This window comes from Salmo salar, chromosome ssa08, assembly GCF_905237065.1.
Source record: "Salmo salar chromosome ssa08, Ssal_v3.1, whole genome shotgun sequence".
Classification (NCBI taxonomy): Eukaryota; Metazoa; Chordata; class Actinopteri; order Salmoniformes; family Salmonidae; genus Salmo; species Salmo salar.
Window position 1 is genome coordinate 7,440,785 of NC_059449.1, and position 18,505 is coordinate 7,459,289.

General features: G+C 43.2%; 1 protein-coding gene across 3 annotated transcripts; it reads right to left on the bottom strand.

Annotated features, from left to right (window-relative positions):
* Positions 1-245: 245 nt before the first annotated feature.
* Positions 246-18,256, bottom strand: tmod1 (tropomodulin 1). Of its 3 annotated transcripts, none has more exons than XM_014208914.2 (11): positions 17,948-18,256; positions 15,453-15,673; positions 13,699-13,855; positions 11,213-11,329; positions 9,224-9,313; positions 7,004-7,134; positions 6,483-6,590; positions 5,526-5,669; positions 4,377-4,521; positions 2,907-3,025; positions 246-2,459 (listed from the first exon to the last, which is right to left on the bottom strand). In XM_014208914.2, the coding sequence occupies exons 2-11, from the start codon at positions 15,576-15,578 to the stop codon at positions 2,457-2,459; spliced, it is 1,140 nt and encodes a 379-aa protein (XP_014064389.1). In that variant the 5' UTR covers positions 15,579-15,673; positions 17,948-18,256; the 3' UTR covers positions 246-2,456. The 3 variants fall into 3 exon arrangements, with proteins under 3 accessions (XP_014064389.1, XP_045578647.1, XP_045578648.1); XM_045722691.1 differs by lacking the exon at positions 17,948-18,256 and adding an exon at positions 16,769-17,848; XM_045722692.1 differs by lacking the exon at positions 2,907-3,025.
* Positions 18,257-18,505: the final 249 nt, after the last annotated feature.

Here is an 18,505-nt window from a genome sequence, read left to right on the forward strand (position 1 = left end):
TAGGACGCAACTTAAAAAGTGAGCAATATTTGGGTATTCTTAGCAGGAAATATCCAGTCAGACACTAATCCCAAAGGACCAAAGCTTCTTACTTTGGCAGCAAAGGTTGATCACATCATGTCTCATTGGGGGTCTGGCTGGCGGGAATTATGTAGTTCTCAATTTTCCCCAAGAGGGCGTGTCATACGTGGTTTGGTGCATAGGCCTAGAAGCGTAAAAACAGTACAAATAAACACAGTGCACAATACTTTCAAACCTGATTTATCCATGAACAACAACAAAACACAATAATGTGACATATCTAACAAAAACGTACGCAATACTCAAGCAAATGTTGTGGAGAAAGAACAACAGCCAGGCTAGGGCAGGGAGAACACAGTCATATTCAGCAGTAGTTCATACTGGGATGGGTTGTTGTACACCCCATAGTTGTCCCTTTTGACCATACAGTAATATACCTAATCAGTAGCATCATACCCTTTGAATCTGAGGGGGCATGTACCCCCCTCATCCATCCTTCATCCAATATAATATAAATATATATATAGTTTATTTTACACGGATTTAATGATAGGATATTGAATTTAGTCATTAGCGCTCCCCTCAAAAACAAACGGCGCATGACAACTCTGATACCTGGCCACATAGCAACAATACCTGACGGAGTGTTCATTAAGGAAAAATCTCATAGAATCTTACAACAGGCAGGACAAGTCGTTTGTCTTTATGCTTTTTCTTGGGCTTTGATAGGCTACAGAGTGATTACAGTGAATTCATAGTTTGCACACTTCTGGGTTGCAGACACATTCAACTGACAGCATTTCTACCAGTGTAACTGAAAAAAAGGGGAGGGGGGAAATGCTGCAACTCCCTTTACTGTGTAACTAAAGTAATCATTTAACATAATCAATCATAACTTGCCATGATGACATGTCATCACATCTGGCGGGTTTAAGTACTGATTCCAAATCAGCCTCAGTCAGAGAGACAGCCACTAAGAGCTAGTCCTATATCAGTTTGTCCATCAGTGACCAACACACTGGTGAACAAACCTGGTATACACTGGGTGTACAAAACATTAGGAACACCTTCCTTATGCGCTTTGATGTCCTTTGGGTGGTGGACCATTCTTGATACACAAGGGACTGTTGAGTGTGAAAATCACAGCAGCGTTGCAGTACTTGACACACTCAAACCGGTGCACCTGGCACCTACTACCATATCCTGTTCAAAGGCACTTAAATCTTTTGTTTTTCCCATTCACCCTCTGAATGACACACACACAATCCATGTCTCAATTGTCTCAAGGCTTCAAAATCCTTTTGTAACCTGTCTCCTCCCCTTCATCTACACTGATTTGAAGTGGATTTAACAAGTGTTATCAACAAAAGATCATCGCTTTCACCTGGTCAGTCCAAGTAGATATCGACTTCGTCACGAAAATGATCTAGAACCAACGCTTAGTAGCAACCTCTCTCTGTGTAAGGTTTGACTGAGAAGATTTAAACTGACTAGAGATCAGTAATACTACAGAATTTACACCATAGCGGACAAACTGATCTCGGACCAGCTTTTAGTGGCTGTCTCTATAGGGTAAACTTTGACAAACAAACAACTTACACCCCAAAATGTTTTCAATCTGCAACAATTCCTCTGAACATAGCTTCTATGTAACCGTTATGTGCCTTTGCTTACAGACAGCATGAACTGCAGGCTAACAACTTATCTTATATGAACCTCACACTGAAAAACATTACGTTACGTGGTAGCGAAATGCTGAAATACGTAATGTGGTATTAACATCATAACCAAGTTGAGTCATTTACATTTTAGTCATTTAGCAGGCGCTCTTATCCAGAGCGACTTACAGGAGCAATTAGGGTGAAGTGTCTTGCTCAAGGGCACATCCGTCAGATTTCTTTCCCACCTAGTCGGCTCGGGGATTTGAACCAGCGACCTTTCGCTCTTAACCGTTAGGCTATCTGCTGCCCATGGCATGTGGTACAATATACATTATGGGTGTAACACCATTTCATCTTCAACCACAACAAATTAATCTCCAATAAACAAACTAACAACAAAATAAATATTTTCTGTATAGGTGGGCTGCTTCTCTATGTCACAATTACCAGATATTATTATTACTGAAGATATCTAAACCGATATCAGTAGAAAACTGTGAAGGGAATAAAACTAATTTACAATAGTAGATCAACTCCATGCCACAGTAGGAACAAGATTTGCCAAAGCCCCTGACATTCGAATTGGAACGATTTCTGTCATCGAGGAGGGGTCAAGGTTAGGGTTGGGGAAGCAGGGGTTGATGGGATATCTGTTGGATGGCGTCTGGCTGAATACGGGGCTGGGCGGGGCCGGGCAGTGCTGCCGCCTGGCACGGCGCTACACGCTTGTCCGACACTTGGGGAAGATGGGACCTCCTTCAAGCCTTCTCTTTCTTACTGTGGTCAGAGAAGAAGAAATTGAAATTAGACCAACTATTAAAACCTATCAGCACCTTCGGTAAAATCAGGTTTTATTCAAACACAACAAATACTTGACTCAAAGGAATGGCAATGAAGGAAGAGTTTGAAGTAAGAAAAACAGTTTGAAAGATTTGGAAACAGGTAAAAGCAGAAAAAACCCCTGTTCCAAACGTTTGAAAGAGACAGTTAAGAAGAAAATAGAAGCTTTAACTGTAAAAAGCCCTTAAGCAAGCAGTCCCCTTCAGTAAAGACCCACTTAAGAACTACTGAAGAAAGATTGCCAGATCTGCCACTGTCGGGAAGAGAAGAGATGACAAGGAGGAATGGAAGGCACAACGCAGGGAGTTGTGGGTAGAACTCAAGGAAAAGAAGCGGCGGGTTGAAGAGGTAGGATGAGGAAGACGATACAACTGCTGTCTTTACTTTCTTGGTCTTGGTGAGTTTCGGCTTGAACTTTTTACCAAATGCCCTCTCCAGTTCCGGCACGGACAGAGTGAGGGTAAAGGAACCGTCCGAGTGATGATCAGATCGGATTACCCGAGCTGCAACACAACAGTGGTAAACACATAAACACACACAAACACGAGCAATATGAGTGAAGCACACGCACACACTTACACACATAAACAGTGAGTGACAGTTGACATTCTCTTTCACACCTTCTTGAAGAGAAAAAGTACTATGATCAAACAGACGTCAACCAAGACGAGAGCGCCTCATGCACATCTTTGGTGGAAGTAGATAGAACTGGTACCATGCTGTGTTCAAGAGAAATGTCATCGTTATGTAAAACAACCCCGATGACACATTGATGTTTGTGTGCAAACTAGGTCAATTATTTCGCTCCAAGAGATTAGTACAAGACCATCTCTTTTATTTTTTTTACTGTCTTTGTACAAGACCTGACGTGTCTTTGATCATGCGTTTTGGACCCAAAACATTTAGCCCGATGAGTCACACTAAGTTCTTCCGCTGCTCTGTCGTTCGCTGCAGACTTCTTCACTGAAGTTGTTTTGTGGTGTCGAGGGGTGTTGTACGAAACAAAGTCATCATCGATCGGATCATCTCTAACCAATCAGATTATCAAAGCCAATTGTGAATTTTCAAACCGCCGCTTTACCCACGTGAGTTCTGGCTCTGGCCCAACCCATGGGTTTCTGGACCAATCAGACGGCCCCGAATGTGTTAGGCAACAACCCAAGTCCCTGAATAGACCGATTTGAAGGCACATCCCAAATGGCATCCTATTCCCTATGTAGTGCACTACTTTTGACCAGAGCCCTACTGTACGGGTTAGTGAACTATAAAGGGAATAGGGTGCCATTTGGGATGCAGGCCCATGTCTCTAGTGGTGTCTCAGCTGTTGTGAGGGATCACACTGGGAAGTCTGGGAGTGTTTCACTGGAACGCCACTTTAGTTCTAATGAGGTCATCATCCAGGAAGGGATCCAAACAGACGAGTGTTGTGATTGGCTTGGCTCCTCCCATTATTTAGTTACATAAAACAGTGATGGTGAAGATGGATTACAATGGGCTACTACGGGGTCAAGTTACATCTGACGCATGCTCTGCACCTTCTCTAGCAGGTTTGATTAGTTCAACGTTGTTTTGGAAAATGGAGTGGGCGGGTGTATGAACATCTCTACGATTGAGTACCGATGGGAGAGAAACAGTGAGTATAAAAGAGAGATTTTAATCTATTCTTTGGGAGTTAGTCTTTGAACCTCCATCTCAGCCAGGTTGTTAGCGTTAGGGCTAGCAGAACCTCCATCTCAGCCAGGTTGTTAGCTTTAGGGCTAGCAGAACCTCCATCTCAGTCAGGTTGTTAGCGTCAGGGATAGCAGAACCTCCATCTCAGCCAGGTTGTTAGCGTTAGCAGAACCATCATCTCACCCAGGTCGTTGTTGTTCATCATGGCGTTGGAGCCCCTCAGCCTGGGGCCCTGCTGGGTAAAGTGGTAGCCAAACTTCAGCAACGTGGTGTTCTTCTCCAGCATGCTGGCTATCTCCATCTCCACCTTGTTACCTAGCGGCTGGCTCTGGAGGAAGGGGAGAGGGGGAATCAGACCTGGGTTCAAATAGTATTTGTTTCCTTTCCAAATTGAGCGTTTGATTGAGCCTGTCTGCACTGTCAGATGGGCAGCTTAAATAATTGGTGGGAAAAAAATGGACATAGAAGGAAATCACCCAGCGGGTAAAACTGGTTGAAATGATGCCATTACAAAGCAATTTAAAACCAGACATTACGTCGTGTAAACCAGTGAACCTAGATGATTTCCCAATGTCCTGTTTGAAGTAACTGGTTACAATGATGCCATTTCTGGTTGTCATTTCAACCAGCTTGTCCGCTGGGTAATGTTCATCCATGATTCAGCACAATGAATAAATTAAGGTGACGTTGTTAGTAAAGTGTATAAATATAAAACATTACGGAATCAAAGAGATTCAGCAGAGTTTATGTTTGGAAAAATTATTCACTGGCAAGAAGTAGCCCAGCGTGGGCAAAACTGGTTGAAATTAAGTCGTTGCAACAACCAGATTTCAACCAGTTTTGGCTGCAATCTGGTTAAGCAGGTTGCAATGATGTCCTTTCAACCAGTGTTGCCCACTGGGAAGGAATAACGGCTACTAAGTGTTCGAACTGGCAGAAATATCACACCACAATGAATTAATTGAATTATTTGCTTTTTACAATCTGACCCTGTTGAAACAGTAGACTCAAGTGGTCCTCGTGACATCTTATTGTAACTGGTCGGGCTGGGTACCGTGAAGGCAAAAAAAAAAAATACATTTTTTTAAAAATTTATTTTTTTAAATTTCTTTAAGTTTCGGGCGATTCCTCACGAAACCAAGACAAAAAAATAAAAAACACAACGATTTCTTTGGGATTTTCACAAAATGTTTTCCAGAGAACACTCCTTTAGGAGGAAGGATTGTCGACATATATTTGACATTCGGCATCTTAAAGCATCATTGAGAAATATATGTGACATGTTGGCATTACCCAGGCCTCCAATAACGATTGTGCTGTATTTCATTGTACCTGGTTGTCGATCTTGAGTTCCTGCAGGGTTGTGTTGGACTGCAGTGAGGCTATGAGAGCCAGGATACCCGTCCCCGTGATGAAGTTGGATTCTATGTTTAGACTCTTCAGTGTGGTGTTCACCTTCAGCATCTCTGCCAGGGCCTGAGGCACAGAGACACAGCAAACGGGGACAGTATATTTATACGGGCTATAATTACAGGCATGTCTGTGTCTGAAATGGCACCATTTTCCCTATATACATGTAACAGTGTTCCTTCCGTCCCTCTCCTCGCCCCGAACCAGGGACCCTCTGCACACATTAACAACTGCCTCCCACGAAGCATCGTTACCCATCGCTCCACAAAAGCCGCGGCCCTTGCAGAGCAAGGGAAACAACTACTTCAAGGTGTCAGAGCGAGTGACGTCACCGATTGAAACGCTATTAGCGCGCACCCCGCTAACTAGCTAGCCATTTCACACCGGTTACATATAGTATCAGTCAAAAGTTTGGACACACCTACTCATTCAAGGGTTTTTCTTTATTTTTACTATTTTCTATATTGTAGAATAATAGTGAAGACATCAAAACATCAAGGCAAAGGGTGGCTACTTTGAAGAATCTCAAATATAAAATGTATTTTGATTTGTGTTATACTTGTTTGGTTACTACATGATTCCATATGTGTTATTTCATATTTTTGATGTCTTCAATATTATTCTACAATGTAGAAAATAGCAAAAATAAAGAAAAACCCTTGAATGAGTATGTGTGTCCAAACTTTTGACTGGTACTGAATTTTTGACCAGGCCACAGGCCCAGGTATCAATGCCAAGGGAGGTCCTTTTTTAATTGAATTTCCAGATGGAGATGACTTTTTAATTAAGACTTGGAGACGTGTACATTCACATTGTCTGATGTAACTGCTACAATCATTTGTGCAGGTGATTTGTTACAGACATAACAGCAATACTCACAAAGGCTACGGGATCATTACTCCTGGTTCCCACGATGCTGAAGCGTTCCACTACAGTGTTCTCTATCAGGGATTCTGCATAAGCCTTCAGTGTCTTCACTGGAATGTTCTGGAACATAATCAATAAAGCCACACACATAACTGTTTAAATCGGACTGACTACAAACGTATTTGAAAAAGACTGGCGAATAACCTCCAGAGTAGAGGTTTGCCCTGACCTCTTGAAGTCAGACTGAGAACAGTGTGGTACTATGAGAATACGTGTCTCTCCTCTGTGGGTCCAGTGTGGCTCGGTTGGTAGAGCACGGCACTTGCAATGCCAGGGTTGTGGGGCTTGATTCACACGGGGAACCAGTACAAAAAAAATATGAAACTAACTACTGTAAATCGCTCTGGATAAGAGCGTCTGCTAAATGACTAAAGTAAAAAAAAAGGAAATAAAACGTATAGTAGGAGGACATAATGACATTGAATACATCCATTTAACTGACCGTGTGCGTGTGAATCAATGTAATGTAGCACCTTGATGTTGTTGAGGTTGACCTCCAGCAGGTCAGGGTCGTTCCTCTGCATCCTCAACAGCGTCTCCTCCACGTCAGTAGAGTTGGGCTTCTCATCAGGCACAGGCTTATACTGAGTACACTGGATAACACCTATAGGAAAACACAGGCTTATACTGAGTACACTGGATAACACCTATAGGAAAACACAGGCTTATCCTGAGTACACTGGAAAACACCGACAACAGAAAATATGTTATTATCAATACATACAGTGCATTCGGAAAGTATTCAGATCCTCCACATTTAGTTACGTTACAGCCTTATTCTAAAATGGATTCAATTTTTTAAAAATCCTCATCAATCTACACATAATACTCCATAATGACAAAGCGAAAACGGGTTTTTAGATTTTTCCCCCAATGTATTACAAATAAAAAACAGAAATACCTTATTTACATAAGTATTCAAACAATTTGCTATGAGACTCAAAATTGAGCTCAGGTGCATCGTGTTTCCATTGATCCTCCTTGACATGTTTCTACCACATTGATTGGCGTCCACCTGTGGTAAATTCAATTGATTGGACATGATTTGGACAGGTTCACACCTGTCTATATGTGGTCCCACAGTTGAAAGTGCATGTCAGAGCAAAAACCAAGCCATGAGGTCGAAGGAATTATCCGTAGAGCTCCGAGATAGGATTGTGTCAAGGCACAGATCTGGGGAAGGGTACCAAAAAATGTCTGCAGCAATGTGTGTCCCCAAGAACACAGTTTGGAACCACGAAGACTCTTCGTAGATCTGGCAGCCCAGACAAACTGAGCAATGGAGGGAGAAAGGCCTTGGTCAGGGAGGTGATCAAAAACCCAATGGTCACTCTGTCAGAGCTCCAGAGTTCCTCTGAAAAGATGGGAGAATCTTCCAGAAGGACAACCATCTCTGCAGCACTCCACCAATCATGCCTTTATGGTAGAGTGGCCAGACGGAAGCCACTCCTCAGTAAAAGGAACATGACAGCCCGTTTGGAGTTTGCCAAAAGGCACCTAAAGGACTCTCAGACCATGAGAAACAAGATTATCTGGTCTTTGGCCTGAATGCCAAGCATCACGTCTGGAGGAAACCTGGCACAATCCCTACGGTGAAGCATGGTGGCGGCAGCATCATGCTGTGGGGATGTTTTTCAGCGGCAGGAACTAGGAGATTAGTCAGGATTGAGGGAAAGATGAACGGAGCAAAGTACAGAGAGATCCTTGATGAAAACCTACTCTAGAGCGCTCAGGTCCTCAGACTGGGGCCAAGGGTCACCTTCCAACAGGACAACAACCCTAAGCACACAGCCAAGACAACCCAGGAGTGGCTTCGGGACACGTCTCTGAATGTCCTTGAGTGGCCCAGCCAGAACCCAGACTCGAACCCGATCTAACACCTCTGGAAAGACCTGAAACTAGCCGTGCAGCGACGCTCCCCATCCAACCTGACAGAGCTTGAGAGGATCTGCAGAGAAGAATGTAAGAAACTTCCCAAATACAGATGTGCTAAGCTTGTAGCGTCATACCCAAGAAGACTTGAGGCTGTAATCACTGCCAAAGGTGCTTCAACAAAGTACTGAGTAAAGGGTCTAAATACTTATGTAAATGTGATATTTCAGATTTTTTTTAAATACATTTGCTAAACTTTCTAAAAACCTGTTTTTGCTTTGTCATTATGGGGTACTGTGTGTAGATTGATGAGGGGGGAAAAAAATGATTGAATCAATTTTAGAATAAAGCTGTAACGTAACAAAAGGTGGAAAAAGTCAAGGGGTATGAATACTTTCCGAATGCACAGTACATAATGTAAATTAGTAATAACAAATGCACTCTTGGTGTTGAATGTTGAAAGTTAATAATTATTTGCTGCACTTAAAGTTTGTTTGGCTAAATCAACACGTTTTTCAATTATATTATTTAACGTCAGAAATGTTGCAACGGAGGATTGTAAAAGTCTTCAGTTGTAGCAAGAACATTTTGTCCAGTTCTCTTTGGACCATTGACGTTGGTTCCAATTCATGTTATATTTTTAACTTCTCTGAACTGTCTGAAACACGTACGCTTTGGTGCCACTCTTTCTCAAATCCACTTGAAAAGCAAAACCCTAATAAGTACAATACATGAAAGGATAAACAGATGAATCATTGTTAAAACGATGCCTGGAGAGCTTTGGTACTGACAGGAGGGATACAGACGCACGGTACACTTACTGTTAAGGCCTTGTTTGTTGACTATATTGCTGCTGGCCAAAGCCTCGTAGTACTGCTGGTTACTCATTAGAGTGTGCATTCCCAGAATGGCTGGAGGGAGGGAAGAGATGGACAAAAAAAAGAGAGAGAGAGAGAGAGAAAATGGGAAAGAAACATTAAGTGAGAGATGTGGAGAGAGGAGGGAGACAGAAATATAAAAAATAGAGAAACAAAAGGAGAGAGAGTGAGAGTGAGAGAAATAGAGGGGAGATAGAGAAATAGAGAGGAAACAGAGAGAAATAGAGGGGAAACGGAGTGAGAGGGGAGAGAGAGTACATTGTGTCAAATGACGTGAACACCGAGGGATAAACACAGAAGAGTTGACGTGGGTGTGAGTGCCAACGTTCTCCTTAGCCAAGTAAACATCATATGCTGAACTAAGACAGCAGACAGGACACCCACAAGTGGGCCTTGAGAGCTGCCTCGTTCAAACTCGCAAACATCCAAGCCAAACTATCGGCTCGCAAAACATTTCACACACAGCAGTAGATAGTCATCCCTGTCATAGCCAGACATACAGAAGAACAACACGTGCGTCGATGCCAGCGTTTGCAAGTCATTATTAAATACATTGTTTAAATAGCACGTGTCACTGTTGCAGATGTCACACAATGCAGACATTATTCTCCCTGGCTTGGGTGTCCTCTGCTGCCACAGAACGGTCCCTATGAACTGCAGGAACATGCTTGACTAGTCAATATGTTTTTGATTATCGCATAGATCACAGTTTTAGCTTTAATTTGAACCTTAGCTTTGGTTTCCCCCCTCTCTATTTTGCTGTTCAGAGTCCTTAGGATTTTGAAAAGCGCTTTAAATCAAATGTATTATTATTAGTAGTAGTAGTAGTTTTATCTTGTGTACAGTTTGATGGAAAACTCAAAAGAAATGTGCTTTCTGGACCACCGTGGATGACTTGGAGCACACAAATGAACAAAAGAGAGTGAAAAGAGAGCAGTTCAGCAGAAAAGCAACAAAAAAAAGAGCCAGTGTATTATTTTCATCTGTCAGAATGATAGAGAGTGTGAGAACAGTTAGTTTTCTTTGAGATAAACAACAGAGAACGAGCGGTCCATTTTAAGCAGCCGTGAAGAGTTAGTTGGAAACTCACCACGAGGAGGCTATGGATGAATTACAAACCATTGGAAATGTCTGGGAGGACCAAAACAAACGCTGGCAAACAAACCACTAGTCACTGATTAACACTAACACTTAGTGAAGCGGTGAGAAATACAGGCAATATAATGTGCAGCTAGTGATAGGGCCGGGACGATAGCAGTGTATGAACCAGCGGTACCGAGGCAAAAATGAAAACACCAAGCAGACCAAACTCTTTGGTCCTTTAAAAACCTGCTGTAGGTCGAATATTGCGTGCTTCAGTTTGGAAATGTAATAAATGTGACTCTGGATGACAACATAATGATGTTTGTTTCCAGGATTAAAGCTGTTTTCCTAAAGAAGCTAAATTCACTTCGTGTTTTACTTCCTTGCCACGATACTAACGAGTACTGGTATCGTCCCGGCCCTAGCTAGTGTGTGGGCTGGCAAATACCGCGGCTGCTTGTCATAAGGCCCAGGGAGAGGGCAACCATGGTGTCCAACAGCAGTGAGGAGCAGTAATGGAAGGGGTGGTGACGATGGCAGCATATGGGGGGAACAGGGAGGAGGAGGAGAGGAAGGGTGGGATCGCTAGAAGAGATAGAGGAGAGTTAGAGAGGAAAGGAGGAAGTTACTGACGGAGGACTGGAGGAGTGAACAGTGAAGTCGATTTAGTGTCAGTGATCGTTCTACAGTGACTGTTTAGTTAGCATGGATTTCGACTTATTAGCTGAAGTTGGTGAATAGACTGAAAATAAAAGAGGAACAGTGAGAGCGGGGAAAGATGGCAAAAAGGGATCTGTTTACGTCTGTCCGTAAATGGGTGTGTGCACGTGAAGGTGCATGTTTTTCTACCGGCAATGTCACAGATCTCAGCGTCGCTGGCGTTGGCCAATGCTTCCTCCAGCTCTGGCTCCAGAGTCACATTCTCCATGATGGGGTCCACCATCTTCTTAGGTATAAAGACTTTACCTGGAAGACAGGGGACAATCATTAATAAAATACATGCCACTATTCATCTCCACCCGGCACAGCCAGAAGAGGACTGGACACATCTAAGAGCCTGGTTCCTCTTAAGGTTTCTTCCTAGTTCCTGCCTTTCTAGGGACTTTTCCCCTAGCCACCGTGCTTCTACATCTGCATTGCTTACTCTTTGGGGTTTTAGGCTGGGTATCTGTAAAGCACTTTGTGATAACTGTTGATGTAAAAATAAATTTGATTGCTTGAATTTGAACTAGCTCGTTAGAACTAGAACTAGCTCGTCAGAACTAGAACTAGCTCGTTTCTAATGAAATGTTTTAATTGGTCATTGGACTGCAGGAAAGCAGAAACATCAATGCCTCAATACTAAAATAGACTGATCATTATCCAATCACCAGTAGCCAGTACACAGTGAACATGACCATACAGGAAAACTTCCATTTTGCTTTCCATCTACGTCACACCGGCTGATAATGGAAAATACAAGGCTGATATGCAATATCATCTTACATCATGGGGCGCTTCTCATATCGTCACTCAGAGTGAGCTGTAAAAAGCCAGGCAGCCTGTTGGGACAGATGGGGCGAAGACCTTCTCGTGTTATACCCAGCCATGTCTGACATGTAGCGCCCCACGTCAAGCCGCCCCGGCCAAGCCTCAGAACACCGGAACAGGATTATGTGAACGAACACTGGGGGGAGGAAGGCAGCAGTGACAGGCTGTGTGTGTGGTCCAATTATCGACCGTTCGCCCAAAGTTTGCAGACTGTGCACTTGTTTTGCACACTCCCTGTCATGGATCTTAAAGGAATCATTGGCTGGAGGGAGTAAATCCATAACAGGAAGTGTGCAAGTGCAGACTTTGGGGAAAAGAGAATTGGGATGTAGCCACAGTCTACCGTATCTGATCTAGGATCAGGTTCCTCCCTGTCCATGTAATCATATTCATTTGGCTCTAAAAGGCTAAACTGATGCTAGATCAGCACTCCTATTCCGAGACTCTTTATGAATACATGCCCAGAGGTCTGAGGTCTTACTCATATCAGCCCCGGGTCCAGGATCAGTTACAGCACCGTCTGTCCTGCTGGCTTTGACTGTAGCCTGGATTATCTGTTCTGGGGTCTGTGGAACCAGTGGAGACGTTCCAACTTCCAACTGGAAAGTCACCTCACCTTCAGGCTAGCTGCTGGGTGCCAGGATGTAGCAGGATGTTCGTCTCTGTGGTTGGTCGGTACCTGTCACCTATCAGGCTTGGCTGAGACACAGTGCTTGCTTGAGTGTTTGAGATCGACTACATTGCAGCCGGACTGCACAGAATCAGTGATCTACAAATCACCTCGCATCCCAAATAATTCTCCTTATGTGATCAAGATTAGAGATTCCAGGCCTTACCTCGCTAAAACGGATCCCCCCAGACTGTACGCTGTCTGGCGGACACACAGAGAGGCAGGCTGATACCCAGCAGGCTACATCTACACCTGAGTGGATCTGGGATGAGTCAGCTGGAACCAGGCCCTGATTTCTATTTGGATATGTCCAAATATAAGGAAGGACGAACTAGAGGACTCAATTGCGGCAGGCCCAGTTTCCCAGAACCAGTCTGTCTGAGATCATAATTGGTCTGATAGGTAGGCAGACTCAGCTCAGGCAGTTTCGTAGCTGGATATGTCCAGATATAGGCAAGAACAGATGACCCAGCATACAAACTGGATTGTGACTGGGTCCAGTTTCCTGGAAATAGATATTGTCTGAGACCACTGATTGGTCCTGATGGACGTAGGACTTTAGGCCTTTATTTACATGTTGGTAATGTATCTCGGCCCGCTGACAGTAGGGTTCGCCTCACAAGGTTATCATCACTGCTTATATGTCCCTGGCCACGGTCCATGTTGGTTGTCCCTGGCCACGGTCCATGTTGGTTGTCCCTGGCCACGGTCCATGTTGGCCTTCAGCCACTTCCCCTAGCCAAGCTAGCCCTTCTGTGTTCATAGATCTGACAGGATTACATGTAAACAATAGGAAGATGGCTCCACCACCACATGTGAAGATTATGCCATATTGGTTACACCTATCTGGAGTAGGAACCAAAATGGAACTGGGCTCCTACCACACTTCTCAATGAGGAAACATGGAATTTTAGTTTACTTCCTTGACTGAATTGAAATAGAATGGTGGTCGGCACGGAACAGCACTATGGCAGTGCTCAGATCAGATCTAAGGGTGCTACCTCTCTTCTCTCCAGTGAAGCACAGGCCTATAGTGGTATTCTATCCTGCTGGGGCCTGCGGTCATACCTCTCTTCTCTCCAGTGAAGCACAGGCCTATAGTGGTATTCTATCCTGCTGGGGCCTGCGGTCCTACCTCTCTTCTCTCCAGTGAACGGAACCAGGTCCTCCTTGTCAGGGTGTTCCTTGGCCTGCTTCTCCAGGTGGGCTACCAGGTTCTCTCTCTGGAAGGTTCCGGTCGGCGCCTTCTTGGTCTGATCCTTCTGCCTCATCCCGGCCGGCAACAGGGCATTCTAAAGACAGAAAGGATTTATCATTGGCCGATAATGCTAACAATGAGTTGCACTTACACTAGGTAAGAGGGTATTCTAACCACAAGGAAGGATTTTCATTGGTCAATAATGATAGTAATGAGTGGGATTGTACTTGTTTATATACTACATTTCCGCCCACTCTCAAACATTAAACATTGAGATAGTAACACACTTCCTAGTGTGACGTATAACCGAATGTAAGAGTGAAAGGACACACACACAATCAGTAACTGTTAAAATAACACTAACAGAAATAACAAAGGCTGTTCCCAGACAGCTATTCTTAGACTGCAGAACGCTAAACCAGGTCCATATTATAGCGATAGACCAATATCTTATCTTAGCTTTCAGCACCTACAGTGAACTGGCCACTTAAAGACAGCACAGTATTTCTACCTGACATATCAGTTTAACTCTTTAACATGGCTCTGTGGGAGATCTGGACGATATCGTCAAAGGTCCGGGAAAGACGGACTAGCACCACTAGACAGACACACACACACAACACACACACACACACACACACACACACACACAGTCATCTAAGCCTGGTTCTCCTGGTACTGTAGGTGTCCAGACTTTATGTGAGCTGTCGACCATTCATCATTACACTATTACAGCTTGTGTCAACATCTCGACAGATGAACATCTTATGGATAAAGATGAAGTCAAGCACTGCCGCATTATACAGTATCATACATATATAACAGGCCTATAACTTAACATATATTATAAATAACAGATGAGGTCTACAGTCTGAGAAATTGCTGCTTTTCTCGACTTTCACTGGGAAGTTGGTTTTGGAAGATGGTATGAGGATCACTCTATTGTTTAGACTTACATCTGCATATTAGAATTGAATATACAGTGATACGATATATAGGCTAATATATGATATGAACATGATATGATAGGTTAATATGTTCATGCTCTATAAGAATGTCAAAGGTAAAAAAATATATATTCAAAAGTTCTGAAATGTGAAATCAATCTGACAGACTTGGGCTACGTCGTCATCATCCAACAACGCTTCCAGCTAAGATCTACTCATGACTAAGTTGGTTTGAGTATGGTGGTGTCAGTCTTAGTCTGTGGGAGAATCTCAATTGCAAATTCCTCAAGTCCTCGCTTCTCGCCTCCTTAATACCCATTGATGAGAAAGCCAGAGGTCCCACCCCTCAGACCATCTCCTCCAATGGGTTGAGGAGGCGAGGCAAGAGGATGCAATTGAGATTCTCCCTATGTTTCTCAAATGGCACCCTAACGCCTATATAGTGAGCTACTTTTAACCAGGGCTCTGGTACACCTGTAAACCTTAATATCTGAGTGTTATACCACGGTCTACTTCATAGAGGGTTGTATGTTTGGTTTAAGGATCTTTCTAATAGTCCTAGACTTTTGAACGTGAGGGCGTGATTAAATGCACTGTCCCGTTACCGACCATCTCTCATCTCTGTTGAGCTTGTACAAAGATAAACGTTTCAGACTTGCGTCATGATCGAACTCCTAGCTCCAGATAACCACGTACGCATAACCACGCACACACACACCAAGAAGATCAGCGTTTTAGACTTACGTCAGGATCTAACTCCTCCAGCTCATCCTCCAGCCTCTGTAGCTCTTCCTCTGAGAGTTTCTTCAGTAGTTCATCCTCGTCCACGTCCCTGTAGTTCACTACTTCCTTCTTATAGGAGGTGGACATGGCGGCACGATAGAATCCCAACGATTCCCCCCCCCAAAAAACTAAAATTAAAAAAAAAGGCAACTAAGTGCCCAGCGACGTTTTCAAAAGGAAGTCTGCAAGAAGGTGGATGAAAAACAGACGAGACAAGGTTAAGTCAATATGGTTTGATTGGTCAACCAGCTGAGTCATAAGGCAGACCGACTGTACATCCAGTTAGGCCTACTAGCTGAGTCATAAGGCAGACCGACTGTACATCCAGTTAGGCCTACTAGCTGAGTCATAAGGCAGACCTACTGTACATCCAGTTAGGCCTACTAGCTGAGTCATAAGGCAGACCTACTGTACATCCAGTTATGACTCAGCTAGTAGGCCTAAGGCAGACCGACTGTACATCCAGTTAGGCCTACTAGCTGAGTCATAAGGCAGACCTACTGTACATCCAGTTATGACTCAGCTAGTAGGCCTAAGGCAGACCGACTGTACATCCAGTTTAGGCCTACTAGCTGAGTCATAAAGCAGACCGACTGTACATCCAGCTAGGCCTACTTGCTGAGTCATAAGGCAGACAGACTGTACATCCAGTTAGGCCTACTAGCTGAGTCATAAGGCAGACCGACTGTACATCCAGCTAGGCCTACTAGCTGAGTCATAAGGCAGACCTACCAGAAAAATCCAAACAACGCATCTATCCAATAAATTTGAGATGAGAGACTATTGGTAAACACCAATAACGTGATGTGTTGGATAAACACTGAAAAGTGGGCCCTTGACTCACAGAAACTAACTTGTGTTGCTTAATGGCCTGGAATGTCCAGAGATGCCATTAGAAACCTCCCTTACCCTTCAATGTTTGCAGATCTGTAAGGTTTAATCAATGTAGTGGAAGCTTCACCACTACATTGCTTAGGCCAATACCTACAGAGACAATTCAGATCTGCAAACATCTGAGGGTTAGGGCCAAGGGGTAGGGAGCAAATTGGGACTGGCTTGATGGGTCATGTAAAAACGAAACACTACAATCTTCATGTGGCTCAAAATAAACATTTCTGAACCACTGCCATTGTACTTAACTTCCGATACTAGTTATTTTGTTTACATATAAAGTAGACTACTAACTTTAGGTGGGGGATCACGACCCCAAAACATTTTGAAACCACTGTTTTAAGGAGATGAGAAGCAAACAGAACAAAAAACAGGGAAGGACCTACCTGAATTTGTCAAATAGAAACTCGTTTTCGTTGCAAAACGTTTTCCATTTGGAGTAAAAAAAAAGTTTTTCAACAGAATTGGCGTAATAAATACACCCCAGTACTCTGTCTGTTGTTGTTTGGCTTCACAACTAAACTAGCTTCCTGCTGGTCAGTGAGGAGTCGAAGGTTTGTGGGTCAAACTGCGGCGTAAAGCCTGGCCTGCCTCTTAAACCCTGATGGGGGACAGCTGATAAAAACAGCTCCCCTGTCACTCCCAGTCATCTTGGAAAAGGGAACATATTTACAGAGGCCTGGAGTCTGATGTAGCAATGCATGATTATGAACATAATGACGGTGTCTCGTAGTTTCCTAGCTCAAGGTTATCGTACTACATTACGTATACATTTAACAAAGGTCCTTATCCAGAGCAACTTAGTGCATTCATGTTAAGGTAGCTCGGTAAGACAACCACATACCATAAGTACTACTTACTTAGTACTTACTTACACATACAGCACAAATTGTAAGACATTAGGCTAATACAAGTGACATTCAAGAGCTTAACACTAAATCTGTCGACAAATGCTTGAATTGACAATCTTTCACAATGTTATTTAAAATGCCCTTTTGATCCAATATAATATCTGTTATGTTAACTGCAAACAATGTTATACTATATTAGGAAATACGTGGAGTTGGGAGATAAGTTAACGTTTAGAACGCTTGTAATTGTCCCTATCAGTTTCTGGAGTTGATATAAAGCAGGCCAAAAAGCAAAAAAATGCGAAAGGTTGTTTTTGTCATTGGGTAGTAGACGTGCAATATTTTGGTATTATTTTAAAAGTACACTTCAATTGTGATTTAAAAGCCATGGGTCAACAAGACATAAGTCGGGAATTTATGCAGGCAGACGTCTGTCATTCAGAGGCAGATTCGATGACAGGCAGAAGATGCAAAGAATGCATAACTTTGTATTATAAATACTAAAATGAACAAATTGCTTATTCAAAGTAACACATAACTTCAGTTTTTTCCTCCCACACTTCGAGAGAACACCGGTTCCTTTGAAGCTTCAGTTAGGGTATGGGTTAAATCATGAGATATGGCAAAAGTTCTATATATATACTAATTATTCGTGCGTTTTTGTATTTGTTAAGGACTAGTCCGCTAGAACAAGAAGTTTTCATATGCACGTACCTCCACTGCTTATCCCGGCTATTTATAGCGAACGGGTCCCGCTTTGTGACAGTTGAATACTTTGACCAGATATGGATTCTTTTCTGGCCAGTCGAGTCGCTTCATACAAGGAAAGTAAAAGTACGCCGCAACCAAGCGGGGGAAAAAAGTTCGGAATCGGCACGGATATCCTCGAATGTTGTCAACTGCAGCCGAGTTGAAATCCTTAAACTTTGCGTTCAACTCGTCTTTCAGTGGTTTGCGTAATGTAGTGCAACACTCCCACCAAGGCAAAGTAAACTCACCGACCCCTACTCCTCCTCAGCCGGCGCTGCCAGTCAAGTGATGTCACACTTGTTCTCCAGGCAAGTGCGCTCCATGCTCCATTAAATGATACACTCGTCATTTACATTACCGGTACATTAGAATAACTAAAAACAGCGCGTTTTCATCGTAAATAATAAAAACCTTTGTCTTTGAATACCATTTCGTATAATGTTTTAACTGAACAAAATTCACAACAGAATTCTCCTTTCATATTCCACTCACGGTATAAACAGCATAGTAGTTATACATTGT

What these genes read in the sequence shown, in the direction of transcription:
- tmod1 (XM_014208914.2), bottom strand. Translation starts at nt 15,578, where the DNA reads ATGTCCACCTCCTATAAGAAGGAAGTAGTGAACTACAGGGACGTGGAC. An exon ending in TGAGATCTGTGACATTGCCG is followed by an intron (nt 9,314 to 11,212) that starts GTAGAAAAACAT and finishes CCCTCCCTCCAG; the next exon opens with CCATTCTGGGAATGCACACT. An exon ending in CAACAAACAAGGCCTTAACA is followed by an intron (nt 7,135 to 9,223) that starts GTAAGTGTACCG and finishes GTTTTCCTATAG; the next exon opens with GTGTTATCCAGTGTACTCAG.